At 48.6% G+C, this 22,701-nt stretch overlaps 4 protein-coding genes across 4 annotated transcripts; 2 read left to right on the top strand and 2 right to left on the bottom strand.

The window, feature by feature from the left end:
* Positions 1-169: 169 nt before the first annotated feature.
* On the bottom strand, positions 170-1,680 carry UHO2_00460 (putative glycogen synthase kinase 3 alpha; the record flags this gene model as incomplete). The annotated part of the gene is made up of 2 exons (XM_041557080.1): positions 170-1,344; positions 1,644-1,680. The coding sequence occupies 2 exons, from the start codon at positions 1,678-1,680 to the stop codon at positions 170-172; spliced, it is 1,212 nt and encodes a 403-aa protein (XP_041413014.1).
* A 13,488-nt stretch (positions 1,681-15,168) lies between these two features.
* Positions 15,169-16,597, top strand: UHO2_00459 (uncharacterized protein; the record flags this gene model as incomplete). The annotated part of the gene is made up of 4 exons (XM_041557079.1): positions 15,169-15,457; positions 15,539-15,741; positions 15,808-16,030; positions 16,239-16,597. The coding sequence occupies 4 exons, from the start codon at positions 15,169-15,171 to the stop codon at positions 16,595-16,597; spliced, it is 1,074 nt and encodes a 357-aa protein (XP_041413013.1).
* Positions 16,598-17,266: 669 nt separating this feature from the next.
* UHO2_00458 (uncharacterized protein) lies at positions 17,267-18,271 on the top strand (the record flags this gene model as incomplete). Its single annotated transcript, XM_041557078.1, has 3 exons — positions 17,267-17,485; positions 17,654-17,756; positions 17,937-18,271. 3 exons carry the CDS (start codon positions 17,267-17,269, stop codon positions 18,269-18,271), a joined length of 657 nt encoding a protein of 218 aa, XP_041413012.1.
* A 1,547-nt stretch (positions 18,272-19,818) lies between these two features.
* UHO2_00457 (uncharacterized protein) lies at positions 19,819-22,299 on the bottom strand (the record flags this gene model as incomplete). Its single annotated transcript, XM_041557077.1, has 1 exon — positions 19,819-22,299. One exon carries the CDS (start codon positions 22,297-22,299, stop codon positions 19,819-19,821), a length of 2,481 nt encoding a protein of 826 aa, XP_041413011.1.
* Positions 22,300-22,701: the final 402 nt, after the last annotated feature.

Below are 22,701 nucleotides of genomic sequence, written 5' to 3'. Positions count from 1 at the left end.
GAGAGGAAGAGACAGCTTTGCCATCCATTTTGTTGATGGTTGCAGATGGCAGCAATTGCTGGAGGAAGCAGTCGTCAGAGTCTCTTTCCCCTTTATGCCGGACGCCTTGATTCGAACGTCGAATGGTAAGCCATCGCTGCCACCTCGCATCACTTCGCCAAAACACCCCTTAATCAAGTGTAACCTTCATCGACTCGAGCGGGATGGGCTGGAAGTTGTGAACATCAATGCCGCGCGAAAGTAACTCTGCCTCGGCGTGCTGAGGTACAAGTCGCGAAATGAGGTCGGGTCGAACAGAAAGCTCCTCCTTGGTCCAGTTGAAGAGAGGCGGCACTTCACGGCCGTTGGGCATGCGGACCTCACCTGCTCGAAGCTCGTCGAAGAAAGGATGGCAGAGAGCCTCGACTGCTGTAAGACGGGCGCTGGGAGTGTACTCGAGAAGTCGCGAGATGAGGTCGATGGCATCGGGAGGTGTGCGAGGACGGAAGACCTTGGAGAAGGGGTGCGGTCGGATCTGAGGGAATTTGTGCTCCATGTAGTTGGGGTTCATAGTCTTGATCTGTTCTCGCGAAGGTGTACCGAGAACTTTGATGATCTCCACAAGCTGGTCGATACCGCTCTCGCCGGGGAAAAGAGGCTGTCCTTGCATTAGTTCGGCCATAACACATCCTGTGGACCAAATGTCGATGTTGGTGGTGTAGTTGGTTGCTCCGAAAATCAGCTCGGGAGCTCGGTAGTATCTGGAGCAAATGTAGCTGACGTTAGGCTCTCCTGCAATTAGAATCTTGGCGGAACCAAAATCGCAGAGCTTGAGAATACCGGTGGAAGGGTCGAGCAGCAAGTTCTGAGGTTTGATGTCACGGTGACAGATGCCGATCGAGTGGATGTAGGCCAGACTTCGTAGCAATTGGTACATGTAGAGCTTGATGAGGAGTATGGGCATGGTCTGCTTGAGCTTGGCGTAGTGTCGTGAGGCTCGGTAGACGGTCTCGGGGACGTACTCGAGGACAAGGTTGAGGAAGACTTCATCCTTCTTGTCGCCATTCGAGTAGAAGAAAGCCTTGAGATCGACTACGTTGGGGTGCTTGACAATCCTCATGATCTGAAGCTCGCGGTTCTTGAAGCGCTTATCTTGCAAGACCTTCTTGATGGCAACTTCATCGCTCTCTTTGCTGGGACCTTCGGCAGATTCTGAGCCGGCTGGTGCTACGAGTTTTGCCTGGAAAACAACACCGAAACTTCCGTTCCCGATGACTTTGCAGTTGGTGTAGGCGATCTCTCGTTGCTCAGCGGTCTTGCTGTCCGAGGCAAGAACCTTGATGACGTTGTTGGGATCATCGAGCGCTGTGATGCGAAGCAAAGCGAGCAGATTGCCCGATAGAAGGAGTCATAGAACACGAAAGGAGGCAAGACGTGAGTCAGCAAGGTATGCTCTACGAATCCACAAACACTTGTTGCACAGCTCGACTCGCAAATCCACTCGAGCACTTTGCACGAGTTAGGCCATGAGCATGCTGCGAGCTACAACAGGTTGTGTCTCGCACTTCAAGAAGCAAGGAAGGCGCGGCAGCAGCATCCTGAGCGCCAGTTGACGGGGGCTGAGTCGATGATGCGAGCGGGCTAGAAAAAGGAGGGATACCTACGGTTGAGCTTGACGCCATTGAGCGGCGCGTTGGACATGGTCAAATGTGAGCAGCGACAAAGGCTACGTTATGAAGCAATGACCGTTGTTTTGTTGTCTGAGATGCGGCCAAGAGGGGATCCTAAGGCTGGACACGACAATGTTCGTCGACTGCGAGAGATTGGAAATGTGCGGTGCGCAAGACGACAGACGAGAATGCGATGAACTGCGGAGGATCCGTGGCAAGTCGGCTTCGAGGTTCGGGTGTCGTGCGGTGGGGGCTATAAGCGGGATGTTGCAGTAAGATTGGGATGAGAATAGGCGAGATGTGCGGACACGAGCGATGCGAAGTACCACGCGTGAAGGAGATCACGAGATCGAGATGATGCGCAGTAGGAGAATGCGATTGACGCGCGAGATTTGTGTGCCTGTACGGGTTGAATCGAGATGATGGAGGAGAATGAATGGAGATGGTGAAGAGCAACGAGTGGTTCACGCGGACCGTGGAGTGTGAGCGTGAGCGTGATCGTGGAGCGTGCAGAGTACGGGTAGAGGGCGAGTCAACAAGAGAGTCGAAAGTGGAGCTTGACTAGCCAATGAATGGATTGCGCAGAGAGAGAGACCAGACCGGCAGACCAAGTCACAGACATAAAGACAGAGCTCAGGTTTGGAAGGGGCCAGCCTCCTTTTTCTCTGTCCGCTTTGACAGACTGACTGACTGATCTGAAGCCAGCTCGAAAATGTAGAGCCCTTTTTTTCTTTCTCCTTTTTCTCCCCTTGTCCTGCGCGAGATACCAAGGCGGAAACAGACAGGGAGAGCTTGGGACTCTTTGCAATCTGCACTTCGCAGAGCAAAGTGTCGAATTTAAAATAATAATAATATAATAAAATAAATGCCCAGTCAAGTGTATTCGAGGTGTATCTGAAGTGTTGAACTCTCTCTCTGAGCTACAGCCACCTCTTTTTTCTGTTTTTGTTACTTTTCTTTTCGCCATACTCTTCCTTGCCTTGATTCACCACTACTCAAGAGGGCTGTTTGAGGCAAAAACAACATAGCGAGAGTGGCTGGCAACAATCGCTTCTTGCTGCTATTACATGTCTCGGCCTCTTTCATTGATTCTTCGTCTTTTGCTTACTTGACAAGAACTGCAAGCACCTTACTTGCGCTGCGAGACGGGGAAATGAAGCTGTTCCAGCTTGCAGAAATGAGCAAGAGATGCTTTGCCAAACACGATTGCTGTCCATCAACTGGAACAACGGCGAGGAAGAGAGCTCCCTGTTGCTGTTGGTGGTTGGTGTTGCTGTCGAAGAGGAGAAAGCGAAAGCGAGAGCGAAAGGGTCGGGTATCCGTGCATTCCATCTTGTTGTCAGCCTCTGCACAGCGGGCTTTTGAAGTTGAAGTAGATAAAAGCTACACAAAGCGTAGAGACCTCAAAGGCAGTGCTTACGGCCGAGTAAAAGGCTTGAGCATCCGAGCACGAACCACATGTGTCACAACCTACTCAAGACAAATGCTTTGTCTTGCTCCGCAGTTGAGGCGGCTCTCTGCCGCTCCTCTTTTGTATATATAGACTCCTTCTCATTCTTCGCTCTCTCTCTCTCTCTCCATCATCATCAATCATACGAAACTTCAACTTTTGAGCAGTGTTTGGGTGGCCGCCTCTCAGACTGATGCTGTTCTGCTGCCATTTTGCAAAGCAGAGAGTCAAAACCGAAATGCATCTCAACAAAATGCAACACGGCACATGGCCAGAGCCCTTTGACATCTGCCCCTTAGAAGACGGGGCCCAGAACCAAATTGGACTTCATAAAAAAAAAACAAGCTCGGCTCCATCCACTGCACACAACACAGGTCTCAAGCTTGCAACCTCACAAGGGTCCCTGCAGCTGAGCTTTGCAACAGTAGGGGGTTTCAATTTATTTTTTTGCCCTCGAAAACTAGAGTATTCCAATACTCAAAAAAGCTCAGGAAATTGATGCCCCCAAATGTAAGCTGAGTTTTCAGAGGGTGAATTTTCAAAACCAACCAAGGGAGGGTTGGAACATGAAGTGTCAGCCAGAAAAAAAAACCAGTTCCAGAATCTGAACTACCTTGTAGCTCCACCATCTTTGACACTCTCATCACACAATCAAAGTAGATACAGTCATTCATATTGCCATTTCTATGTCTGTGAAGCCAGTTGAACATCCCCTGTATGCTGTGAGCCCTCCGCCTGCTGCCTCTGCCTTTGTCTTCTTCATCAAGATTCACTTGTCATAGGACCGGATGCACAGGAGGATCTGGAATCATATGAGGAGTGGCGCAGGAATTGCAGGATTGGGCAAAGTGAGGGTTTACAGCAGAGTTCATTGAGATCAGTAGTAGAGGGGCTCTACAACAGATCTTGCCCAAATTGGTACAAGTGGGAATGTACAGTGAAGGCTGCCAGAATCAGTAGTATCATGATCATACAACAGATCTCATGGAGACTGGTGAAGGGACACTGATACCACAGACCTCACAACAGGACAGGTGGCAATGACATCTGAGTTCACTGCCCCAATGAAGCAGGGGCCTGGCCAACAATGAACTCAGGGCAGGAGGAGGGGGTGAGATGAAGAAGGGGGCAAGTTGCCACTTGGATGAAGTGGGAGTGGCCCCTATCAATGATGAAGCCACATGCAGACCACCCATTTGCAGAAAGAATGGGAAACAGTGCCAATGAGCAACATTGCAAGGTGGACAGGGCAAGAGAGGAGGAGCAGCATCTGAGGAGACCTCCTAGGGTGGAAGCAGTGTGTCATGGGCCTGGATGCTCAAGAAGCAGGAGGGTCACGGGTTCATATGGAAGGAGCACAGGTATCGAAGATCTAGTCGAGATCAGTAGAGAGCATGGTCGTAGTGCAGTCTCCATGGAGACCATGGACTCCTACAGACTCACATGCAAAGGAGGGCCAAGCACAGCCACGAGGAGGACCAAGCTCAAGGAGCATGCAGATGGTTACCACTCAGGGGCTCGAGAGACAAGAGCCAAAGGAACTGTCACTGATCAAAGGAGAAGGAGCAGTGTAGAAGGAGTCGACACCAGGTCATGAGGAGGAGGAGCAGTGTCGAAGGAGTCGACACAGTTCAAGAGGCACAGAGGTGCCAAGCAGGAGAGGCCCCTGAGCAGTACTCGATGAAGAAGGTACTCTCTGGAGAGAGAGCAGGAGCAGCATCACTGGTGATGCTGAGAAGAGGTATATAACCATGCTTTCTCATCATCAAAGGTCGAGTGGATCCTCATCCACTCTACTCACCATAACTAGTTATCACTTCAGCATAAGTATATATTAGTTTCAGTCAGCATAGCAGCAATCTATCAAGGTTGCTCCTCATTGTAGTGTGTGTGTTGTATCACCACTACCTGATGTCCAAAGGCGCCCATAGCAGGTTAGTGGTCTGGATCAAGATAGAACTGAAGGCAGTAGTCCACTGCAGTCTGGGGATCACTTCAAGCATCAAGTCAACACACTGGACACTCGTGTTGATGCCACCAACCTTATCACCAACACCATCAACCTCATTATCATCAACACTCACCAACCTTATCACCAACATCATCAACCTCATCATCATCAACACTCACACCAGACCTTGGTGTCATCATAACTGAAGCATTGATATTGATTGTGCCGAGCTACCCCTGAACAGAGTGTCCACAGAGGTCAGCCGAAACCTATGATAGTATATACAATGAACGCCACCTGCTGTCACTGCACAACTTGATAGTCACCGATACCAAGACAATAGCTGTCGCACAGTTTGATAGTCACCGAGTATCTCGACAGACCGACCTGGGTTTCAGGCGCGAGACCCCTGACACAGTGTTGCAGGCAACATTGTGAAGACGCCTATATAACCATGATTTCTCGCCATAGTAGTCGAGTGGATCCTCATCCACTCTACACCTTATCTTACTAGTGTCATGGGGCCGGATGCGCAGAAGCTGGAAGAGTAGGAGTCATATGAGGAGGAGCGCAGGAATCGCAGGATTGGGCAAATCGAGGGTTACAACAGAGTTCATTGAGATCTTTAGTATAGAGGCTCTATGACAGATCTTGTCCAAATTGGCATGAGCAGGATTGTATCATGAATCCTGCCAGAATTGGTAGTATCTTGATTGTAGGATAGATCTAGCAGGAGCCAGTGAGAGGATGCCAAATTCCACAGGTCTCACAGCAGGACAAATGTTGAAGACATTGGGTTCACCACTCTGATGAAGCAGGGGGCCAACCTGGTGATGAACTCAGAGCAGGATGGTGGGTGAGATGAGTGAGGGATGTGAGTCACAACCCAAATGAAGTGGGAATGGCCCCTGTCGATTATGAAGCAGAACAAGGACTGTCCATCCACAGAAAGCAAGGGGAGCAGTGCCAACAAGCAGCATTGTGCAAAGACAGGACTGATAGGAAGGACAAGAGGAGGAGGAGCAGTGTTAGAGGAGGACTCCCAGAGCAGAAGCTGGGTTGTAGGTGACAGTGCAGGAATGGCTATATAAACATGCTTCTCATCATAGGAGTTGAGTGGATCACCGTCCACTCTACACCTTACATTACTAACTATAGCTTCACAATAAGTATATTTAGTAGATTTGTCACCAGTAGCAATTGCAGAGCATTGCTACTATCATAGTGCATGTGTTGTATACCACTTGGTGCCATCTGAAGGCAGTTTATTCTGCAGTCCAGAGTTTGATCAACACCAAAGGTGGTTCATATTGCAGTCCAGCTCTCTCAATCATTAGAACCAAAGGCAGTTGTCCACTGCAGTCCAGGGATCATCCATCATTCAGTTGACACACTGGACACTCATGTCAAAGCAACATCATTAGCACCAGACCTTGGTGTCATCTCAATGTATCTATTGGTTATTGATTGTGCCAAGCTACCTCTGGATGGAGTGTCCACAGTGGTTAGTTGAAACCTGCAATAACCTTCAAGCTACCATCCATTCAAGCAATAAAAGTCATAGAAGGCTTCTGCAACAGATTTCAGCATGAATAATAATAAAGGGCTTTTACCACAGATCTCGCTTGGATCAGTAGTAGTTGTCTTTTTACTACAGATTTCGGGTTTCAGGTGCATGACTCCTGACAACGAATTATAACTTCACATAAGTATACATTATGTTAGAGGTCACATGCCCAAAACCTGATATCTGTAATAGAAACATGTCTATTACAAATCCTGTCAGGATATGTGACAACACTTGAGGTATTATGATTCTTGTTGAGATATGTAGTAGAGACATCTCTATTACTTTTCTTGCCCAAAGATGTAGTAATGATTTTGCTATTGCAGGTTTTGACTAACTGCTGTGGACACTCCATCCAGAGGTAGCTCAGCACAATCAATAACATTGAATGTATTGCAAGACACCAAGGCCTGGTGTGATTGAGATAGTTGATGTCATTGACACAAGTGTCCAGTGTGTTGACTGAGTGCTTGAGGTGATCCCTGGACTGCAGTGGATGACTGCCTTCAGTTCTATCATTATCTGGACCACTGGTTTGCTATGAACTGCCTTTGGACATCAGTGAGTGGTGATACAACACATGCACTATGATGGAAGCAATCTAATTGATTGCAACTTTGCTGACTGGAAACTAATGTATACTTATGTGAAGTGATAACTAGTTATGTATGGTGTAGAGTGGATGGAGATCCACTCAACCACTTCTGATGGGGAGGCATGGCTTATATTCATCTCCACAGGGTCGCCTGCGACCCTGCCCTGGCTCTCTCTCTCTCCAGAGGGCACCATCTTCGTCAAGTGCTGTGGTAGAGACCTTCACCAGTGTGTCCTCCTTACTGACCCCACTTCTTCTGCTCCTGGGTTGAGGAGGGCCAGCATCACCTCATCACTGATAGGGGTCACCCCACTTCATCCCAATGACAATGCTTGCCCCCTCTTCCATCTACCCCCTGACTTTGGCACCCATCCCATGTGCCAACTTCATCATCATGCAGGGTCCCTACCTCATCCAGTGGTGACCTCAAATGTCTGTGTCACTAATCCCTACTGGTTCTGTTGTATGATCACCCTTGCCACTAATCTCCACAGAATATGCCATATGATCTTGTTTACTACCAATCCTGGTGGGATTCATGATACCATCTTCTCTCATGCAGATTTGTGTGAGATCTGCCATAGAGCTGTTTCTCTTGCAGATCTTGGTGAACTCTTCTGCCAGTCCCATGATCTGCCCAATTCCTCGATTCCTGCACTCCCTTCATATGAGTTGATGGATCTTCCTGCTTCCTGCGCATCCAGGCCCATGACAGTTGTCAAGCTAGGTCATGAAGTAGGATGCTCCCACACTTGGCATGTGCCACACTAATGTATATATATCAAGCCAAGAGCACTAGGCTCTCACCACATTCCTTTAGTCAATTGAGTATATATATTTCTGTCTTTTAGCAGCAGTGACATCGTACTTAGACTCTCCCCAATCGCCAGTATCAGGACCCAAACTTCCACAGGTTATGAGCCCAAATAGCCGATATGCTACCAAATCGAAGAAAACATCAACATGTTGAACCCCAACTACTCATTGTACAAATACTATGTTGAGTTGATCGAGGAGCTGCTCCCTTGCCTTCCAGACATAGTACAAAACCATTATCATAGATTAATCAATGATAACACCTATGGTACACCAAAAGAACCAAAGGTTGGACTGATCTTCAAATACACCAGAAGGACAAACATCAGGCAAGTAGTGACACCCCTCACTATCATGATTGAGTGTGTTGCCACACTCTACCATGCAATGCATGATCTCAGCCCCTTCCATAGCCACTTTGAGCTTGAATGGCAAATGAGAACATGTGTGACCTTGTTCATCGGCAACAAAGAGAGGGATGCAACCCACATCCTCCACTTCATGACTGAGGATCCAAGGTGAATTGAAGTGGAAGCTGCTGCTCTGGAAAAGGAGTTCAACGTGGAATTGTCTGAGGGGGAAAACAAAGCCTCTGAGGTAGTGTCAGGGGTCTCGCACCTGAAACCCAGGTCGGTCTGTCGAGATACTCAGTGACTATCGAACTGTGTGACAGCTATTGTCTCGGTATCAGTCTCGATGAGCTAGTTGCTTGGCAACTATCAAGTTGCACGATGACAGCAGGTGGCATTCGTTGTATATACTATCATAGGTTTCGGCTGACCTCTGTGGACACTCTGTTCAGGGGTAGCTCAGCACAATCAATATCAATGTGTAGGTTACGATGACACCAAGGTCTGGTGTGAGTGTTGATGATGATGAGGTTGATGGTGTCAGTGATAAGGTTGGTGAGTGTTGATGGTAATGAGGTTGATGGTGTTGGTGATAAGGTTGGTGGCATCAACATGAGTGTCCAGTATGTTGACTTGATGCTTGAAGTGATCCCTGGACCGCAGTGGACTACTGCCTTCAGTTCTAACTATATCCAGACTGCTGACCTGCTATGGGTCACCTTTGGACATCAGGTAGTGGTGATACAACACATGCACTATGATGAGGAGCAACCTTGATAGATTGCTACTATGCTGACTGAAACTAATATATACTTATGCTGAAGTGATAACTAGTTATGATGGGTGTGTAGAGTGGATGAGGATCCACTCGACCTTTGATGATGAGAAAGTATGGTTATATACCTCTTCACAGTGTCGCCAGCAATGCTGCTCCTGCTCTCTCTCCAGAGAGTACCTTCTTCATCGAGTACTGTACAGGGGGCCCCTCTGGCACCACTCCTGTCCTCCTTGAGCTATCGACTCCTTCGACACTGCTCCTCCTCCTTGCTATGTACCCTTGTGCCTCTTGAGCTGTGTTGACTCCTTCGACACTGCTCCTTCTCCTTGCTATCCTGCTTGTTTGGCACCCCTGTGCCTCCTGAGTGGTGTTGACTCCTTCAACACTGCTCCTCCTCCTCAGGACCTGCTTGCCAGTTTCCTATACACTGCTCCTTCTCCTTTGACTGGTGACAGTTCCTTTGACTCTTGTCTCTTGAGCCCCTGAGTGGTAACCATCTGCATGCTCCTTGAGCTTGGTCCTCTTTGTGGCTGTGCCTGCTCCTTGAGCCTGGTCTTCCTCGTGGCTGTGCCTGGCCCTCCTCGCATATGGCTCAGTGCTCCTTTGCATGTGAGTCCATAGGAGTCCATGGTCTCCATGGAGACTGCACTATGACCATGCTCTCTACTGGTATCGACTAGATCTCCGATACCTGTGCTCCTTCCATATGAACCAGTGACCCTCCTGCTTCCTGAGCATTCAGGCCCATGACACGTAGCATCGTCCAAAGGGGGAAATACTACGCAGGACTCAACAACAGACGAAGCTTCCAATCTGGAAGAAGAGCTGGACATGGCATCGTCCGAGGGGGCAAACATTGTGCCTGCTGCAGCAGGTGATGGTCTCACCATCACTGGTCTGAGCTTTGTCAATGCTGCGGCTGCTCATTGTGGACTCCACATCTCATTGTTATCTGTCTCCCATCTCACTAGCATAGATGTGAGGTTCAACATCAAGATTGATGATGAGCAACCTCTTCCCAAGCCACCAGAAGGCACACCCAATGACATTCTGGAAGCACTCACGATGGATGGCAACAAACCCAATGCTGGTGACTACAATTGCATCAAGGATATGTACAATACAAGCAAGTTCAAGGCGAGCAAAGCACTTAGCAGTGCTCATGAGATGTATGGTGATGGCAAGATGGATCACCACCTCTTCACTGACATTGCCACCATGGACAAGCCCTGCGAGCCCTGTCTCCAAGCAATCATCGGAGGAGCCATCAAGACCTTTGTGGATGCCAAGGACATGGACACCTACACTTGTCGTGAGCATCTTGGTGTCACTGCTGCCATCACTCACTTCAACTTCCCTGCCATGATCCCCCTCTGGTCTATCCCCATGCCTAACGTCACTGGCAACACCCTCATCCTCAAGCCTTCCAAGCGAGTCCCCAGTGCCTCTATGATCATCGCAGAGCGCTGCAAATGCGCAGGAACACCCAAGGGTGTGTCCAACCTTGTCAATGGCACTATCGATGTCATCAACAATATCTGCAATGACCCTTGCAACAAAGATGCCTCTTCTGCTACTCTCCTCAATACATGCACCAACTACTGCTTCTATGTCTCGCCAGACCACATCGCAGGTGCATTGGATCGATTCACCCAATCCTTCCTAGAATCTCTCTTTGACTCATCATGCTCAGAGCGAGAGACCAAGACCACCAACAGCAAGCACAAGAAGAGTCCCCAGAGTGACATGTGGTGTAGTTTCCAGCTCGGCAAGATTACCATCTCGACTCTTAAGGACTACATGGATACTCAGGACAAGCTCGCTTCTGGTTGGATCGCCCATAAGTCCATCCTCTTCGACCTCGTTTCCAAGCGTATTACCGCCGAGGTCAAGAAGGACGGCAAGCTTCTGGTTCTCATGACAGCCGACCCCGTCCTCTGGGTTGTCAGCTCCGATTTCTCTCACAGTCACAGTGAATCCGAAAATCATGCCAGTGAAGTGTATCAAGATGCTCCCACTGTTGATGATCCATTCCGCTCTATGAACGGTGTGAGCACATCCGCAGAGACCAGCGCAAACAAGGGGGGTATTGGAGGTAGTGGTGTTCGCGCTGTTCAGTGGTGTGGTGACAATACCATCGCTCAAGTTACGGCCAACACCAACACTGGCCCGACAAGTGCTACCCTCTCGAGTGCCACTCGCCGCCCAGGCAGCAATGATATGATGGAGCACAGCAACATCCCATTCCCCATCACCCTCATTGAGAAGCTGATCAAGTGGCAATCAATACATGACAACAACCTGCCAATCAGCACAAATTACAATGAGGTGGCCCGACTCAGCGAGCTAATGTTCTGCTTCAAGGAGAAGAGTGAGCTTGCCAACAAGGCCGAAGGGTTTGTCAAGCATGCAGAATGCCTCAAGCTGATTCACGGACAGCATCTCATCCTCATTGCTGTCGGCCAAGTTTCATACCTGACCATGAAACTCTTTGTCAAGCTCAGATGATTGCAACAGACAGCAGGACAGTAAAGTCATCGATGTGCTCAAGATTGTTGGTGAGGAACATGTGATGATCCGGATCATATGTTTGCTTGTCATGTGCACGGCAACAACAGCACAAATTGAGTGCGACGTTTGGCTATGCAATTGCATTGAGGGGGGAATGGGTTCTACCATGCAAATGCTCAGCCTCACCCCCTGATACTGGCTTGATGCTGACCTGTGCCATCGGCAACGAAGATCAAGAGCTGCCTGACCGCAGAGTCAACCTCTCCTCTCGAGTCGCACACAGCAGCACCATCACCAGCAACACTCGCGTCAGCCCTCTTGCTTCGGCTCCCCGCACTGCTCAACCCGCCTCACCCAAATTCGACATTAACCTCAAGTCTTCGCACCATGTCGCCTCCAACGACGCATACGCAGCCGGCGATGTCTTGGTGATCCCCTCTGCGAACCAGATGTCTGGCCTCGGCTACCTCATACATCAGCTCAGCAACAAGAACAACAAGACGAAGGTCAAGCATGAGTTGCTGGAGCCTGACCTCGAAGCTTGCACCGAGCTACGCAGCACCCGGAAGCATTGGTTTGACTGTCGCCTTCATCGCACCATTGCTGAGCGCAAGGCTACGAGCAACAGTGCTCTGATGGGAACGATTCACAACGCTAGGCGGTGGCTGTCACGTACACCAACGGAAGGTGTACCTGAAGGCCAACTCACACCAACACGTCAAAGCCATCTAACTTGAGATCAGCCACAGCAGGCAACTCGTCCTCCACAGCGGCGTCCACATTCAACTCAGTGGCCTCGTTGCAATCGTTGGCCTTTGGAACAGAGGACCATTACTGCTTTGGAAGCTGCTCTGTCAGATCCAATTGATTTGTTGATGGATCCTGGCTCAACCATCTCGATGCTACCTGCTTCACGCATGGAAGCGATCATGACTCGACCTGGCCTATGTGTACACAAGGTAGTAGGGGAGTCGATTGTATACTCTATGCCGTGCGATAGCAAGCCCAACATACAACTCACTCTACCGGACAACATCAAGGTGAACGTTCTTACAAGCCAAGGCACCAGCTTCACCTACGAGCACCGTGACCAGCTCGGCCATTGCGATCTCCCCCAACCTGCTATGCAGAGCCTTAACACACAGAAGCTCTTAAAGTTCCAACGGTACCTTGCAGCCAGATGGAGTGCAAAGGAAGCAGCGTACAAGGCACTGTATCCCAGGCATGTGATCTCTCGGAAGGACCTTAGTGTTCAGAAGTCAGGCACCAACGTCGATAACACTGTCCCCATTGTCAGCATTGATCTCGCTCAGCTTGAGTCGCAGGGCTTCCGTACAAAGAAGACTGAACACAGTCTCTCTGATGAATGGCGATCAAAGCATTCTGTAATGTCGTCCATCCCGAAGCAGCACCTGAGCCTGCCTCACAACGGAGAGTATGTCGCCTTCCGGATGCTTGTATCCAAGGAGCCGCATCGTATGAACATTAACAAACTCAAGTTGCGCGATCATGAGTGGTGGTCCACTTCGAGCACAAAGGTCAGGCTTCATGCGCGCTCGCGTCCGTATCTAGACGACCGATTTGAAGGGTCTCGTCACTAAGGATCGATGGAGCGCACTCGATCGAGAGGGGGTGCTGAAGTTTATGATCCAGTGAGACGCTGAAGGATGACGCAGAGCCGATCTGATCAGAGATCAAGCCGAGCCAATCTCATCAGAGATTGGGTACAACACAGTCCTGCTCGTTGTCAAGCTAGGTCATGAAGAAGGATGCTCCCACACTTGGCATGTGCCACACTAATGTATATATATCAAGCCAAGAGCACTAGGCTCTCACCACATTCCTTTAGTCAATTGAGTATATATATTTCTGTCTTTTAGCAGCAGTGAAATCGTACTTAGACTCTCCCTGATCGCCAGTATCAGGACCCAAACTTCCACACCCATGAGTGGGAGCATCTTACTGTCATGGGACCGGGTGCGCAGAAGCAGGAAGAATAGAAGTCATATGAGGAGGAGTGTGTAAGCGGTTGCACGCCAGAGACTTAGTTTTGGGGTGCTATTGAGTTTGATTGAGTAAGGTCTACTTGATATGTTTCACCTAAATGTAACCAAGTGTCACTGCCTGGTAAGTCTTGACTGACCACCTTGAACACTCCATTCAGAGGTTGTGCAGCATGAACATTGTTCATTGGTGAGTGGGTGATACACCCTCTCCTACAGTACGAGTGTTCATAGTACTGTTGATAATGCTCTTGGATGTTGTCTGGACTGCAATATGCTAATCACCTACAGAGGATGGGAGTTACTGGACTGCAGGTGTGAATCACTGCCTACAATAACCGACTGGACTGCAGGTGTCGAGCAACACTGCCTACAGTAAGGGACTGGACCACAAGTGTTGACAAATACCACCTACAGTAAGGGCACTGGACCACTAGTGTTGAAGAACACCACCTACAGTTGTCAACTAACAGTGATACAACACACACATTGAGAGTCATTGCAAGAGCACTGCTATTGCAATGGTATGTAACTGAGTAAGTAGATAGAGTAAGTAGTATAGTATGTAGAGTGGATGAGGATCCACTCAACCTTTGATGATGAGAAAGTATGGTTATATACCTCTTCACAGCGTCACCAGCGACGCTGCTCTTGCTCTCTCTCCAGAGGGTACCTTCTTCATCGAGTACTCTAGTTTGTATGGTGTAGAGTGGATGGGGATCCACTCAACGGCTATGGCGAAGAGTGAGGTTAGAATCGAGAAACATGTGTTTCTAAAAACACTTGAAAATTGATACCCCCTAAAAGCTTTTTAATGATCTGCATCTCACATATCCTTCTTTGGATCTTAAAGGCTTGATTGACTCTCTCACATGTCAATGCTGTTCGAGTGGAGTGACAGACTTGGATGGTAGGATGTGGTTTTATTGATGACAATGAACAGTATGTACAGAGGGATGGATACCAACCAATAATGAGCCAACTAAGTTTGGTGCTTTTATATGTCTTACCCTGTGGATGATTCAGTAACATATTGGAGTGAAAGAGGAGTCTGAACATGATGAGGCAGCATAAAGGTCCATACAGCAATAGAGCTCAGGTTCTATCTCCTGTTGGCCCTTATCTCCTCCTGATACAGTCATTGGACAGCCCGAGGTAGTTGACCTGATACAGTCAACAGATGGGCCGAAGTGTTTGGCTTGATACAAACATCGGTCAGCCCTGATGTCTGGCCTGATACGAGCTGATACTGTTGGAAGATTTAACTCTGATCAACACTTATTGGGAGATATCAGTCCAAGTATAGTGTTCAAGCTTTTGAGCTAAAACACTATACTATATTGACATAAGGGGGTATCAAAGTTTTTGCATTTTTAAAAACATGGGTTTTTTGAAGAGTGTGTTTTTCAAAAAAACACAAAAGCTTATATAAGCTGTGCAAAGGGAAAAAAAAACTGTGTTTTTAAAAACACAGGTCAGGAGACAGTATTGTGAAAACATGGAAGGGTTATCACTCCACATCTTCTCTCTGCTCCTCACTCTTGTCACTCTTTTGCTCACTCCCTCTTCCTTGCACTCTTTCAACATGACCTCCTCCACTGATGATTCTCATCACATCTCTGCAGAGTTGTTATGCCAGTCCACTACACCTACAATCTCTGCAACTCACATTGAAAATGTGCCTGCACTGTCTCAATCTGGTTCTACAAGCACTTCTGACATCCACACTTCCTGTCCAACTCAAGCCTCTAGATCTGCCACAGGCAAGAAGAACTTCACATGGTCAGGTGCCAATGTTCTTCACCTTGTCACAATCCTCTACAACAGCAAGTCCTACCAGTGCACTCTGCTGCCATCTTGAGAATCAGCTGAGAGTGATCCAGCCCTCAAACTTTGCATACATCCCATTTTTTGGGAGATCTCCAAGATGTTTTTCCCAGGTGCATCTGTCAATCCCAATTGCATCAAGGCCAAGCTGAGGTGGCTGCTAGAGACATACTACAGGGAGAAGAAGAAGCTTTCACTCACTGGAGCTGGTATGCTGCTGGAGGACATGGATGCATCCAACCTGGTAAGTTTTTGCAATCTTCCTTGCTTGCAATGGTATGCCTGAATGCTGATTCATACTTTCAAACAGTCCTACATATCTTGCATTGCCCTGTCAACAAAGTACACTTGGTTCAAAAAGATGCACAAGATGATGAATGGCCAATTCTATGCCAATCCCACAGCACTTATCACAACTCCCAGTCTTGACTTCACCAGTGATGACAAGGCTGACATGCCTTCCTACAGCTCAGCTGACATACCCATGGATCTTTCTGGAAGTGAGCCATATGATCATGGCACTCACAGCCATGGTTTGCCTCCTATTCTTGACTTGATGGAATCCACCAACCAACCCCCCCCCCCCCACTGCTGTTGCATCCACTTCTGGTGCATCCATTGCTGGCACTGGTGATGATGACATCTTTACCACACCTTTGCCTTCACCTTTGCAGGCTTGACCACCTTCCTCCACTGCTGGTGGCTTGGATGTCTTTGATTCCACCTCTTCTCAATCTTCAGCCCAGCTCTCTCCCAGCACCAAGCACAAGCAAGGTGCCCTTGATCACAAGTGCAACACACTTGCTGAAGCTTTCTATCATTCTTCCATTGATACCCTTCAGATCTGCCTGCAGCTTGAACAGGAACACACCAGATGCAAGAAAATACTGGAGGCTGAGCATACCAAGCATGAGGAGATGCACATGCAGCATGAGAGGGAGGAGAAAGAGTGTGATGAATGCATTCATGTGTGTGATCATGAAATGGTGATGGAGATGGTGTGCCTCCTTGCTTCTCAGGCCAGCAGTGAACAGGATGCTCATCAGAACACCAGCAACAACAACAACATGGACTCTTCATTCAATCTTCCTGTCCTGTAGCATTACATGTACCATCATCCAGTCTCAATGCAAAGTCATTTCTGAATGTTTTTCTGTAGAGTGCAAGTATGAGGTGAATAAAAATGATGTGCAGTGCAGTCAAGAAATGATGTGCAGCACAGTCACATAATGAGCTCCAAAGCATTTAAACAAAAATTTTTACTCTCACACCTCTTCCATTACTACCACCACTCAACTCTGCAACCTTTTGGCATCACTCTTGTTGCCATCCCCCCTCTCCATGCTCCCTCTCCAACCCCCTTCCTCCTTCCAGCCATGGTGCACTACAGCAACAAGCAAGTAATTCTCAATGACATTGTCTGCACTCTTGAGCTCTCTATACCTGTGGAGGTCATCCAAAACACTGACAGAGTGCAGCACTCCTGCAGCACTGACATTGACAACTTGGATGATGATGGTGACCCACTTCCACTCTCATGACACCTTGTCTGCTTGTGCACTTTCATATGAAAGCAAAGGTACATGATCACATGTTACACTCCTCTTGGCCACACTGATAAGCTTATCCACCTTCTCAACAGGTATGAATCAAGCAATCATAGGATGTATTGTGGACTTGTTCATATGTCCCCTGAAGCATTCAACAATCTTGCCATCTGACTCCAGCAAACAGAGGCTTTCCAGTGGAACTACAGCAGCTCAGCTGTGATGTCTCTCAACAGAGTGCAAGAGATCCTTTCAGTGGCTCTGTACAGACTAGGCCATTCTGGAAATGGAGGTGGTGAACATGACACTGCTTTGCAATGTGGCTGCAGTGTTGGGAGCATTGTTGGATACACCAATCACACAGTTGCTGGCCTCCTTGAGCTAAACAATGAGGTCATGCAGTTTGCTTTGGAGGGAGAGAGGCAACATGCTGCTGCCTGGGTGTGCAATACATCTGGGGTTGAAGAGTGAGGTAAAGGCTGGCTTGTGGTGGATGGCACACACATCCCTCTTGCCTGGAAGCCAGGAGTGCTCAGTTGAGAGCACTTCTGCTACAAAGGCTTCCACAGCATCAATGTAGTGTTGGTGATCCTGACACACTCACTGCAGATTGTCAAATCAGTTGTTGGACAGCCTGGCAGCATTCAGGATTCAAAGGTTTGGGCCTCAGGCAGCAACATCCTCAAGAAGCCTCACCTGTACCTTGATGAAGGTGAGTTCATCTGGGTTGATGGTGGATATGGCCATTCTGCCTTCAAAGTTGGACCATTCTCTCACATTGCTGCCAACAAGAGTCAAGACCTTTGACACTTCAACTACATACTCTCTCAAGTCCAAGTATGAGTTGAACATGCCATTGCATACCTGAAGAACTGCTTCCAGTGCCTTACAGGCTATCATGGTAACATCTACCATGTTGAGGACCACATCACTGCTGCCAAGACAATCCAAGCATGCATTGTTGCACACACCTTTGCAAGTCAATATGACCATCCTGCTGATATTGCCAACCTGCTGTTGCCCTCTTTCTCTGAGGATGAGGTGAATGAGGTTGTTCAAAGCCTCCAACTTGATGCCAGGGATACACAAGAGCTCAGGAGGACAAGATGCACAAATCAGCAGGGATACAAACTGGATCTTGCCACTGCAACACAAGGAATGTCACAGTATGCAGTGTCAAGACTTCAAAGTTCTGCTGCACATGATCTTCAAGAGGAAATGTTCTAGGTGCTGTTCAGATCCACTGGGTGCAATGAGGAAGACACTACTGCATTGTCTTGACATCATGAGAAGACTACTGTGGACTACAATGCCATGACTCAAAGTGCTTCAGCTTGGAGACAGGAGCAAGTCTTGACACAACCATTCTTGATCTGACAGGCACTCTCTCTTCTGCTGTTCAATACAACCCTTCTTACCACCATATGAAACATTACATTGAGTGCATTGTGTGAAGAGGAAAGCAAGATATAAGCAAGCAATGGGTGATAGCAATGAGAGCAGGACAAGTAACATATGCTCACTGTTAGGTTACATCTCTTATTGGCCATATGACTTCATCATGTTTTTGGAAACTCACATTTCCTTGGGGGGGTTCAAATTCAGTTGAAGATGCGTCGGCATCTCAAGCAAGATGCACGTGTCACGGCCGAGACACTGAGGTGCAGGAGGCTTACTTAAGCGAGAAGCATGAATGAGATACACGATCGTTGCCATGGCGACAGCTTAGTGGCACCCAGTATCATAGCAACACAGGAGTATGAATGAAGTAACACGTCCTGTCTCGGATAGGACTATAGCGGCGAATAGAGTATATATATATGCATTTGTCATTTAGGTCCACACTATATAAAATGGTAGTATTATATAGAACATACGGCTGTGGTAAAGGGAGTCTGATCGTGACCCCGATAATGCCGTATACTAATTGTTATCTTCAATTAATTCCCTCCAAAAACGCGCTTTTCAAAAAACCCGCATTTTTAAAAAATGCAAAAACTTTGATACCCCCTCTTGTGCGTTGCTGGATCGTTTTCTTCAGCACGCTCAGTCGCTCAGTTGGTGAGGGGGACAGTTGAAGCATGTGACCTCTTGGGAGTATGTAACTTCTACTCCAAGCTCACATTTAACGCCAACCTCCCTCACTCGGATATAAACCACATTATCAGTTGAAGCATGTGGTGTCTCGTCGTAGAAGCATGCGACCACTCGGAGTATGCTGTCGCTGGGAGTATGCAATCTCCAATCGCTGAGACACCACATCCAATCACCAACCTTGCACATCGGGTTTAGCACGTTATTTAGACCTACCCTTGGACACTAAGACACCGGTTGATAGATAAACGACGTAGTCTCTCCTAGTTCGCTCATGCTGTCGGCCTGATCATACCAAGCATCACACACGCATACGATAGACATTGAAACATATATATAAACAACCTGATCATCTTGTAGTTAGTAAGCTCCTATTATCGCAATCAACACCTGTGATCATCGACTTTGACGCACGATTTGATTGATTTAGAACAACGCTCTTCAACTTTATCTGAATTGATTACCGCAATCGGCATTGGCATGCCGGCTGATAGATAGCCGAAACACACAGTATCTCCGTAATCTCCATACTATGCCTCAGTCTCATCGTCCTCGTAAGACACATATATATACACTAGTGATCGTCATGTCCTTAGCTATGCTGCTTATCGCAATCGATACTTGTGATCATCGACATTTGACGCACGTCCTTCAACAGAGACAAATGTTTTCTTGACTAGCTACAACAGACCTTGGAGCAGAAGCATCCTATTCTCGCACAAACCAACGAGTGTTTGTCCCTCATCCCGACCGAGATGAACGGCACATACGCCAAGTAGCGCTCCACTGGCACTTTCTCCTCCTTCGTCAGTCTCATCAGCGGTGGTAGCACCGAGCCTCAACACCCTCGAGCTCGCATGTTTTGCGTTGTCTGACGCCGGCGAATAGTACAAGAAAAGATTCCCAGCTCCTCTCGTCTCACCGCTACTACCTGAACCAGTGACCCGAGGTGCACTCTCGAATGCCAATACTACGTATTCCCCCTCTTCTCCAGCTCTACCTGGACGTCGATGGATGTAGACTCGTTGAGCATCGTGTTTGGAAGCAAGCACAAATGCAAGCGCTGGCATTGTAGCAACGTGTTCCCATCTTTGTCCAGAACGGGTGAAGATTGCACCATCAAGATCGTGTTTAACCACAACACACTCTGCTGTGTTCTGGCCGTTAGAGGGAAGGGTGGTGGCTAGGAGTGTGAGCTCTTCGTCCTTCGAAGATGTGATCAGAGTATTGCCGGTGGTGTTGCGGGCGATGGAAGAGACGACAAAGTTGCGTCCTACGTTGGCGTCTTCCTCTTCCAAATTGTCTTTGAGCAGACTGGGCTGGTCCAAAGAAAGGCTTGTGCCACCACTCGAAGGGTTGAAGCCTGTACGATCCAAGCCGTACCCATTGCCTGCCGGGGACTCTTCTTCGACGGTGTACTTTTGCAGGCCTTCGAGCATATTGATTAGCTCAGAAGGATCCATTGTTTCAGGTACGTCGTCTTCGTTGTCCTCCGGATCGTCTTCTTCTTCCTCGCTATGCTGCTGGTCGACGTGCTGTCCTGTAGCCATGCGTTCGAAGTTGGCCTTGGCTTGCTTGAAGGTCAGTTGTGTGTTGCTCACGTTGGTTCCTTCTGCAACTTCAGTGATGCGGTTGCGATGTGAGGGTTGGCTGCCTGTACGATTAGCAAACACCTGCATCCACCGCGTCCCTTCATGCTTCTTCTCCAAATGTAGCGTCAACACGCTCATCCCTCTCGCCCTCTCCACTGTCCACAGACTCCCCGTTGGATCGATTTCGGCGCATGTCGGGCGGGACACGTATCGACCTGATGCGATCATCCGTGCTGCGTGTGTCAGATTATCCTCATCCTTCTGCTCGGCTGCTGCTCCGGTGTCAAGCTCAGTGATCTTCGCGGAAGAAGCAGAGGGAGCGTCGAGGAGATCAAGCGCGTCTTGAGTAAAAGAGAGGCTGAGAGCGCCGAGCGAAAAGTGCGCTCGGATGTGAGACTTGTTGATCCATGATGGAAGTGTGAAGGCGATAGTCACTGTGTCGGATGTTTGCGCCCATGAGAAGTGCGGAGCTCTGCGTCTGCCTCTCGATGCTGTGGTTGTTTGAGCGGCTGGTGCAGCTATTGGGAATGATTCGTTGGGCTGTGGCATATTTGTGGCGTTGCCTGCGTGGAACTGCTTGCCCTCTGGCTGGTGGAAGGGAGCTTCTGAGCCAAGAAGCACCTCCTGCTCTCCCAGTGTGGCCGTTATCAGTGGCTCCTCGCCTTCGATGCTCCAAAGCAGTTCAGCAGTCTTGGTGTCTTGCGCGTCATCTTCCTTCTCTGTCATCTCGTCAAGCTCGAGCAGCTGCACTTTGAACACAGTTTGGCTGGATCCTGGCTTTGCTGCCTTCGAATCATTTGTCTGCTGCGAGGCCCCACTCTGGAACCCAAGCCCCTGCATACCTGCTTTTCCTGATACAGAGGCTGCGACTGTCTTCGTACTCTGAATCAGCAGCCTCGCCTTACCATCGATTCTCTTGCACGCCTTGATTGTAGCTCCCCTGTCCGCGTCCTCGACGAGTGGTAGCCTCCACTTTGTCTCACTTTCGCTGATCCATCGAACGCCACCGTTCTCGCCAACAAAGATACTTTGAGGCCTGATCAGCACCACTGTCCCACCACCCGAAGCCACCCACTCTGTCGGCCATACTGACGCTAGCGACGACAATCTTTGTTCCTCCCCTGAAAGACGATGCACTGGATGACCAACAACCTTGTCCCTACCCGCATCATAAGTGAGCACCACTACAAATTTATTCGCATCGATGTATGCTGCGAATGGCTCAGTCTGGTCTCTACGGCCTGACGAAGGTACAAGCACTTGATGCAGAGCTCGTTCCTTAGTCTTCTTATAGCCCAGACCTGCGAACGTCAGCTTACCCTCCTTTCTGTCTGCACTAGGACTGGATTGGTATAGATCGGTCAGACGAGGTGGTCGACTGGGCAATCCGTATGATCGTACGCTATATGATGAGGAAGAGGGGTCATCTTGAACAAGCTTGTATGCTTCAAACTTTGGATTGAGTTTTGAGTGGTCGACTTCGAAGGACACGTTGCGGCTCTCAGGATGCAGTTTTGACAATGATGGCTCGAACGGTAGGGGTAGTCGATGTGCTTGCGAGTAAGCCATAGCGTCTCAGACTCCAGCCACCTGGAGGGAAGAGTGCGTATGATGGCGAGAGAGTTGGGGGAAGCAAAAAAAAAAAACAAAAAAAAAAAAAACAAAAAAAAAAAAAAAAGAGGGCTCATGCCTCCACAGCTCCGTGTTCCGAAAAAACTCAGTTGCTGTCCACGCGATTGCACACATCAGAGGAGTGCCTCACATGCTCACTGCACACGGGACCTGTCGTCGGACGCTCATATCAGACGCTCATAATGTTCGCGAGACTGCCTAGATATCGGTAACAGTAAACATGCGCACAACCGAATCACACGCAATCACACATTGAGAGATGTTTTGCAAGGGTATATTGCTATCCAATAGAGAAGATCATGAAACCGCACGCCTCCTCGACGGCTGTTCTACTACATA

This window comes from Ustilago hordei (genome assembly GCF_900519145.1).
Source record: "Ustilago hordei strain Uho2 genome assembly, contig: UHO2_contig_01, whole genome shotgun sequence".
In the NCBI taxonomy this organism is placed as follows: domain Eukaryota; kingdom Fungi; phylum Basidiomycota; class Ustilaginomycetes; order Ustilaginales; family Ustilaginaceae; genus Ustilago; species Ustilago hordei.
This window is presented reverse-complemented; position numbering and strand designations above follow the sequence as displayed.